Raw genomic sequence first — 8,224 nt, forward strand, 5'->3', positions numbered from 1 at the left:
TACAATAAGGATATATATATATATATTTTTGCAAACAGGTATTGATTCATCTGAACCCCTTGCGAAGAGGCCGTTTCTTCCTCCCGCGTATCTCCTGTTCTTTAAGAACCGGATAATACTTTTCCTCAGATTCCATACTGCTTCGCATGCAGAGCAGCGGGGGTCACACACAAACCGTCTCTGTTATGCACTGGTTTTCCTACCTGTCCTTCCGCCTCCTTTTCTGAGGTGTGTTCCCCACACACAACATTTGTTTTCGTCGAACAGAAGGAAAAAAAAGGAGCAGAATCGCCGCGTATAAAACACCTCAAACTCACAAGTTGTTTACGTCGCTAACAGTCCGTCCACATGATCATTCACCCAATAAAGTACGCCCCTTACCTACACTTTATCTCCCTCCTCTTTTTTCTGCGGGTACTTTTCCTGCATCTTTGTGAGCCATTCGTTTCCTTCTGCGATGCCTTGCTCATCCTTATGACGTGAACACCAACGCACCAACTTCTCTGCCGTTATCACAGCCTGGCTACCATCTCCGACACCATCAAAACATTGCAGGATGCTCAGCAGCGACATCTTCACCATTTCATGATCGTTCTCGTCGATATGAGTATTGAGGGCCTCGAGAAGCAAATCGAGTGCCTTTCCATACATTTCCCTGCCGTCACCACCAGTTGCACATTCTCTTTCAGCAACCTTGTGCCAACAGAGTGCGATACCGGTGACAATAAAGCGGCGCATATTAACAGCTGCGACCGCTTGCATCGGGGTCGCCGTCCGTGCATCGACATCGATCCAGCGAAGTATATCTGTGAAAACAGAGTTCGCTTCTTCAAGTTTCCCACTTTTAAGGTGGATATAACCGATGAGCTGATTCGTTTCACCAAGCTTTGCAGCGTCTCGCATTCCTTCCGGTGCTGCCATCAGCGTCTGTTTCGCCTTCTTAGCCCTTTCCAGAGCCAAATCGTACTGCTGTAGGTTGTAGTGAGCCTGGGAAGCCTCCAGTAACAGCAGCGTCTCACATTGGATAGGGGCACTCAGTGCTCCCATTTCTTCCAGCATTGCTATGCCTTCGTCCACAGCGGACAATATCTTTCCATACTGCTTCTCTTCCCTATATGCATCCATTCTGCTCGATAGGTCGTTCCACTTTGCAAGCGCCTCCATATCCCTCTTCACAACCTCCTCGTTTAGGGTGAAACTCTCCACATTCACTGCGGAGGTGGGTGGGGAATCTGCTCTACTGGAAGTTGTTCCACATCCACTGCAAAAGCGGGACGCAGACAATACCACACCAGCGCAAAAGACGTGGCGTCTCTGGGAGACAATCAGACGCCGCAGGAACATTCCACACTTAAATAACAAACAAAGCATGGGGACAATAGGTGAGCGCGCTGATCCGTATCTTAACAACCAAGACAACCATTTAACATGGCATGTAGGTGCCAACACCGATGGCGAAGCGTGAAGTGAACGGGAACGTAGACAGCGAACAAAAACAGGTAAGAGAACTCGCTTCAACTCTTTGCGCAATAAATCTGGTTGGTCCTGCACCCATTCCAGCTCCCCACCACACAAAAAAAAACCAATATATACTCACTTCGTTCCCCCGTCGTCGCATCCTCGGGCACATCGAGTGTGTGCCCGCCCGCGTATATATGCGTGTGAGGATGGAGAGTTTTGTTCGCATACACACCGCTAGCCCGCAGAAACAACCAACCATTCAGTTGAAAGCTAATCATTACGGTTTTCCGTCTCCACTGGTTTGCTCCGCGAATGCTTCCACCACGGCCTCACGAAACTCATCCATCTCACCAACTTCCATTCGCCTCACGCACTTCACGTTATGTTGTTGCGCCTGTTGCACAAACGAGGCCCTGCAAGATGAGTATGTCATACGTTCACGAGGTTTGCACGTGGGTGGGCACACGTTCACGATGATTACCCCCGCCTCTGCGGTTGGACACCGCATCACCACCACACGCGGCTGACCTTCAGGAAGGAGGGCCACAACATCATCCGCGAGTGAAGCAGCCGTCAAAGCGCTCACCGCCGCGGCAGCTTCAAGTGACTTTTCCACCACAAACTTCTCCTTGTCAATCGCAAACGTTACCGCGTTCACTTCACTATTTGCCATACGCTTCAGCAGAAGAACTCCCTCCTCACTTATAGGCACAGTTACACCCGGCATGACGGCAACAGGTGGAGCCACCTCCAGCTTAGCCACGGCAGCATGAAGTTTCTCTTCCTCCGTCATGAGCTCAGCGCGACTACTCTCTGATTCCTTTTTAAATAGTGATTCACAGATGTCATCCATGCGCTCAACATTGCGCTTCGTTAACTCGAAGGGCGGCTTCTGCAGCCCAGAAACTTCGGCGAGATGCATCGCCCCCGACGAATGCATCATTCTCACCTTTGGTTTTACATCTTCTGAGCAAAACGATATTTGAGCAAATTCACCTTTAGCAAGTTTAACAATTAGAAAGGCAGCACTCAAGCCGTCTTCGGTAATGGCGTCTCGCAGCTTGACCAAATCATCACTTTGGTTCCCTGTGGCTTCCAGCGGCGCACCGCGGAGCCGCATTGTTTCATCCTCAACAGTAATGACCAACGCACGAAGACGAGAATCCTCAGCTGCTATTTTACCAAACGCCTCTTGCAGTACGGAGTCTATTTTGAAACTGACACTAAGGGCTTTTGCCATTATAGGATACCTTTTTTGAGTTATTTCGTCTCAGTTGCAACAACTCCTTCCAGTGCCGAGTCGCACCTTCTCTTCCTTTGTTCTCTATGAGCTACAAATAAAGTAAGTAAATAAACTGTTTTTTTTCCAGCGGATGGGTCCGTCCTTTCCTTACGATTCGCTTCTCACGTTTGTGTGAAGGGGAAATTCCTCGGTCCCGTACGCCAGCAACAACATCATGCCGGATGTTGTTTGTGATGAGGAGAGAGAACGATCAACAAGGAAAGAAAAAACGAAGCGTTGAAGCGTACCCACAGGAGCAGCAAAGAAAAATATAAAAGACACCGATGACCAGTGGAAAGGGAAGGTACATCAACACAAAGGCAGACAGACACGAATCCAAATGCAGTGGAAGGCGAAAGGATGAGACAAACAGCTGGGGAAGATTAAAAAAAAACCTCTACAGAAGTCCAACCTCTTGAGAAGCCTCCACCAGGCGTTGCCGCACCATCGTAATCACACGACTATACTGGCTGGTAGGTCCATAACTTAACACACAGTTATCCACCATTTGTTCCAACACATCACGCAATGCCACAAACGCCTCACGGTCTGTTTTGGTGCTGAAGGGTGGCCCGCAAATCCAGCGCTCAATGCTACTGAGTTCAATGTTCGCCAAGTCAAATGCCGGGTACTCAAACCACCCTTTGCTGTCTACAGCGCGTAGATGACCCAAAAGTTTCAGACACTTCTTCTGCGTCTCGCTGTACAACGGCACCCCTCCTTCGCCATCCTTCACTTCTCTAGAAGCGGGAAGTGGGTTTATGTCAAACATTGTTTTCACCTGAAGAACAAAGTCGTTAGCCCTGCAGCGCAGTCCAGTTTTGCTGAGAAACGCACTGTAATGGCGGCGCAAATCTTGCTCAAACTGAGCGTGAAGTGACTTGATAGTTGGAGCGTGCTCAGCAGGTGCGGCATCGTATGCACCGTAGAGAAGCCGCTTGACGTCATACAATGCAGCTAATAGACCCCGCTCCCGATAAACACCGCTGAGGGTTCTTTCAACCAGCTCTCCATAAGTAAGATGCGATCGCGACACATCGGCTGCTTTTGGAGCTGAAGTTAATGTTTTATCGCCGAGCAGGCACATGTAGTCGTTTTTCCTCAGGTCCCGCAGGGCTTTAAAGACAACTGCGGTAGCCGCGTGTGCCACATCGTTATGCTCAAAAAAAGACTCACCACGACCGCTTTCGCCTGCGAGAGGTCGCGAAGAGACACGTGGACGCTTTTGCCCAACGAAATCGTCAGTTTCCTTCCGCAAAATAGTACACGGCCACCTCTCCATGGCGAACACCTGCGGCAACCCTTGAAGCATCTCCTCAGTGTAGGCGACAGGTACTTTCTTCACGTGGGTAAAGTCGAGTATAAGTTCAGTGATAGTTGGCTCCAAAAGGCGCAAGCAGTCATCCACACGGCACTCGGTTCTGCGGCGCGCCAACTCCAAGACTTCTGCGTTTGCCGTTTGGGTTCCTTTTTCATCCCTTGAGTGTTTTACTGCTTCATCATACTCTAATTTCAACGCCCGCACGGTAGTATAAATGTCGGTGATTGAATAATCCGTTGTTGAAGCACATTCTGCGTTATCATTTGTGCTTTTTTTGCTTACTTGTTTCCGGTATAGAAAGAATTGCGACTTATCCATCGCAGCCGTGTGGCAAAGGATCGAGAGGGCGGACTGCAGGTGTGCTAATCGACGTGCCGGATCACTGGCATTATCCATTGAGTCACCACTTTCACCACAACTAGATAACCCGCTGCCGCACTCAATCCGGCGCTGAATTGCGGCCACAACAACAGGGTCAGGTGCGGGAGAGATTTGAGGATTGGAGGTGATGGGGAAATTACTTTGTTGCCTTAACTCCGGTGCACCCGGGGGTTCGGGAACCGAAAAGTGTCTTACCGTGACAGTGTGGGCCTCTTCGGGGAAGATCAAGTCCATTCTGCACCTTTCCTCTGTGGGGTTACATATATGTATCATGTGATGTGATGTGCCAGGCCGAAGTAAATTATCCAAAGGGGAAAGAGAAAAGCAGGGAAAACGTAGTCGTTACAATTATTGCCACCGTGGTGGAACAGCCATGGTGCGGTGTCGGAGTAACCAATTCAAAACACCACGCAACTACGCCTCGCCTCACCTCACCAACAGGCACAACATACAGTGAGGACGGACCCGTTACATTTGTGACGCATAAGTTTGTGACGTGATCCACAACAGGGGGGGGGGAAGAGGAGAAATAAAGCGTGAAACGCCTGAAAGGAAACAAGGACAAAAGACTCTGAGAATACTTCGACTCTCTCTTTCTTTTCCAGCTCCCCTTCCATAATTGTCTCGCATAAAAAGAAAAACGTCATGGTCTCACCTGCTTTTCTCAAAGTGAAGACGTTGGACACCGATTGTGCGGGAGAAATCATTGAGAATTCCGATAATGTTACCACTCACTGGAGCCCTACGGTTTAATTTGACGGCAGTCCTCTCGACGGCACCATTCGCCGGGTTTCTTGGGCTCTGCGCACAGCGGGCAGTAGTACCACTCCTCCATTTTGAGGTATTTTTCCTTGAAGTGCAGCCCGTACACCTTGCGGCGTAGCTGCATCGGGTTCTTCTTGCGCTTCGGCGTACCGCCCTTGTTTCCAAGCATCAACAGCGTTGGTTGTGCAATCATTGGTGTAAAGAATGTCCTCCTAAACATTTGCTAAAACAAACAAAATGTGCGCCCCTTTGCTTCACTTCGCCGTGTTGTGTTTTCCCCCTTCGGGTTTCCTGACTTTTTGGTTTCACAGTTGCTTTCCCTGTAGCGGTGACGAATCACCTAATATGCCCGTCCTGCCAACCACTTGCCCAGGCGGTAGTCCACTGCTCGACAAAAAAATATGTAGAGCCGTGTGCGGGTAGTAGGTTAACGATTACCTACAATGGGGCGTGAACGTCTGTACAAAGTCCACTGAGGGAAGCAAAGAACATAATTTGCACACCCGAAGGTATTAATTAAAAGTGAAAGGGAGGGGAGTTGAAGTAAGTAAATGCAACACACGTCACCATCGAAAGTGGGAACGTCACACCAATGAGCCCCGCTATGTCAAAAGTGACTCGGCCATTGACAGTAATAATAACAGGAATAACGAAAACGAAACACGCACTTTTAAAACAGATTTGCGACAGCTAGAGATGATTTACTGCTAAGTCGATAGGAGCGGCATCGGATATCCCTGATGCCTCCCTACTTCCCACGGCATACATCTTACTTGTCTCACTTTATTGACGGTATGGTTTGAACACCCCTTTCCGCCATTGTTGCTCAAAGGGCCTCCCACCTCTCGTCCTCTTTTTGAATTCTTCCCCTCTTCCCTTTTAACGCATCCGCCATCATTCTCGCCCTTCCCCTGTTCCCATACACAGCAATACAACGTCATGGCGGAAGATGGGCCCCATTACAAAAATAAGACAACAAAACGTTACAATCAGATAGAAGGTAAAGCACAAAACAGTAACCAGGGGGAGAATAAACAAATTTCCTCCTACATGATGTGTCGTCCCTTCCCTCGGGACGGCCGCACAGATAACCAATAAAAGAGAAGCCGTGCGTACGCTACACATCTATCTTACTCGCACTCACTGGTGCTTTTCCTTCACTAGCCACCACAATGCACTTCTCGTCCTTATCCCATTTACACCACACCAAAGAAGGATCCAAAACTGCAACAGTCTCTGTTGCCGCCGACTACACAAACAAATAACGAGAGAACCGACAACATCTTACGCATGTTTCTTCCCTGTTGATGCTCGAATGCTCTCCCCGTTGGGTGTCTTTGCGCTTCGCCTTGCTGTTCCTGCTCCGCGATGATTGAAATGCATAAAACCCACACCTGTGTAAGCAATGCTGTCGTAACGGTCAAAACAGTTTTTGTCGATGAGTCGCGCGGGTTTGAAGGTTGAGCGCTTCACATATCCAATTATCGATACAGCGACACCTACAAGTAACTCTGCGAAGATGTACAATGTTGCGCCACTGCTGCCTGTCACAGCTCCCGTGCGTAAAGACGTCATGGGAAAATAGTCGCCTCTATTGAGGGATTCACCAGTCCCGTGGTGCTGTTCCTGAAGTTGCTCACGAGCACTCAGCGCGAGGTAAATACTGTGCAGTAAAAGCAGTACCCCTAGTGGAAGTATCAATTGGTGAAACACAACCATTAGTAGCGCGTGACGGGGAAGTTACTCGTAAAATAATAGTAGTGATAATAATAAAAAAAATCAGCGGGTGTGGCTGAGACGAAAGTTAGGCCCCCGGAGGGAAAACTGAAGCACGAAGTACTCCTTTGCCCTCAGTTTAATAAAAGGGATACCTGCGTGTATTTTAATCTGGGTGTCGATGAGTCTGCTCGTCTCCTTCTTCTGAATTGTTTCCCGCGATGTGGAAAAAAAATGCTTTGGCTACCTCTAAGTAATTACCTCGCTCACACCTTCTGTATATATATATATATGTACGAGAGTTATGAGCGCCAACCGCGTTATTGATGTCGGCAACAATAAGAAAAAAAGAATAAAAGTAATATTTTCCAAAGAGGCATCAACGTGAATGTGTTTTTCCCCCTTTAATTTGAACGCCAACACCATCTGCAACATCAAAGGTGTAATTCACCTGCCGCTACGATGTTTTAACACGAATTACACCTAAATGTAAATATAAACACCTCCTTTTTTAAAAAAAAAACTTTTATTTTTAAAGTGTTACACTATTAACCCCTCCTCCATTTTATTTAACTAATTACCATTGTTATTTGTTTTGTTTTTTACATTACGTCATGTCACACTTCACCCCCAACCGCCTTTTTCCTCCTTCTTTCCAAAGGTCTTCCGCAATCCTGCGACTGGCTGCACGCTGCCACTTCGTTTTGGCCCCCTCTCCGGTCAGGGAAAGAGATACAAACAGGGAGCAACCAAGCAATAACAAAACAAAACAAAAAGGAAAACAATCACAGGAAATTGGGAATATTCACAACACCGGAGAGCTCAGGTTGGACAAGCCCCCGTCTAATGCTGGAAACAACAGCAAAAAGGTTGGCAAGATCAAAACACACACACACACACACGTACGCTTCGTAACCTTAAAAGGTATTCCCATCATCCTGCTGACACCTTCCTCAAGGGATGCGAGTGGAGCTCAACTGAGATTAAATAGCGAATAAATGATAAGGAGTTCAGTTTCAGCCCCCACTCCGCCCAAATGCAACACGTAAGAAAAAAAAAACTTTCCATAACTCGCCCTCTCGTCACACCACATGCTCTCCCGCCGGGCCAACAGTCCACTACAGAAATCGTTTTGCACGCACTCTCTCCGCTCTATTTTAATGCAGTAACGGATAATTAGCGGATTGTCTTCCCCCGTTTTCCTCTTTTCCCGGATAGTTTTCACTTAGTTTCATTGTTGGATTCCCAATCATCGCAGGTCTACTTCATTTTTAGTATATATATATATATATATATAT

The 8,224-nt window shown here is 47.8% G+C and overlaps 4 protein-coding genes and 1 pseudogene across 5 annotated transcripts; all 5 read right to left on the reverse strand.

The window, feature by feature from the left end:
* Window positions 1-381: 381 nt before the first annotated feature.
* Window positions 382-1,344, reverse strand: TEOVI_000557700 (uncharacterized protein; the record flags this gene model as incomplete). Its single annotated transcript, XM_067221558.1, has 1 exon — window positions 382-1,344. The coding sequence occupies one exon, from the start codon at window positions 1,342-1,344 to the stop codon at window positions 382-384; it is 963 nt and encodes a 320-aa protein (XP_067077659.1).
* A 394-nt stretch (window positions 1,345-1,738) lies between these two features.
* On the reverse strand, window positions 1,739-2,701 carry TEOVI_000557800 (twinfilin, putative; the record flags this gene model as incomplete). Its single annotated transcript, XM_067221559.1, has 1 exon — window positions 1,739-2,701. The coding sequence occupies one exon, from the start codon at window positions 2,699-2,701 to the stop codon at window positions 1,739-1,741; it is 963 nt and encodes a 320-aa protein (XP_067077660.1).
* A 439-nt stretch (window positions 2,702-3,140) lies between these two features.
* On the reverse strand, window positions 3,141-4,718 carry TEOVI_000557900:pseudogene (annotated as a pseudogene). The gene has a single exon. A coding segment is annotated over exon 1 (1,578 nt).
* A 469-nt stretch (window positions 4,719-5,187) lies between these two features.
* TEOVI_000558000 (uncharacterized protein) lies at window positions 5,188-5,430 on the reverse strand (the record flags this gene model as incomplete). Its single annotated transcript, XM_067221560.1, has 1 exon — window positions 5,188-5,430. One exon carries the CDS (start codon window positions 5,428-5,430, stop codon window positions 5,188-5,190), a length of 243 nt encoding a protein of 80 aa, XP_067077661.1.
* A 1,064-nt stretch (window positions 5,431-6,494) lies between these two features.
* TEOVI_000558100 (uncharacterized protein) lies at window positions 6,495-6,929 on the reverse strand (the record flags this gene model as incomplete). Its single annotated transcript, XM_067221561.1, has 1 exon — window positions 6,495-6,929. The coding sequence occupies one exon, from the start codon at window positions 6,927-6,929 to the stop codon at window positions 6,495-6,497; it is 435 nt and encodes a 144-aa protein (XP_067077662.1).
* Window positions 6,930-8,224: the final 1,295 nt, after the last annotated feature.

The sequence above is a fragment of the Trypanosoma equiperdum genome (assembly GCF_001457755.1).
Source record: "Trypanosoma equiperdum strain OVI genome assembly, contig: ctg_1460, whole genome shotgun sequence".
Classification (NCBI taxonomy): Eukaryota; Euglenozoa; class Kinetoplastea; order Trypanosomatida; family Trypanosomatidae; genus Trypanosoma; species Trypanosoma equiperdum.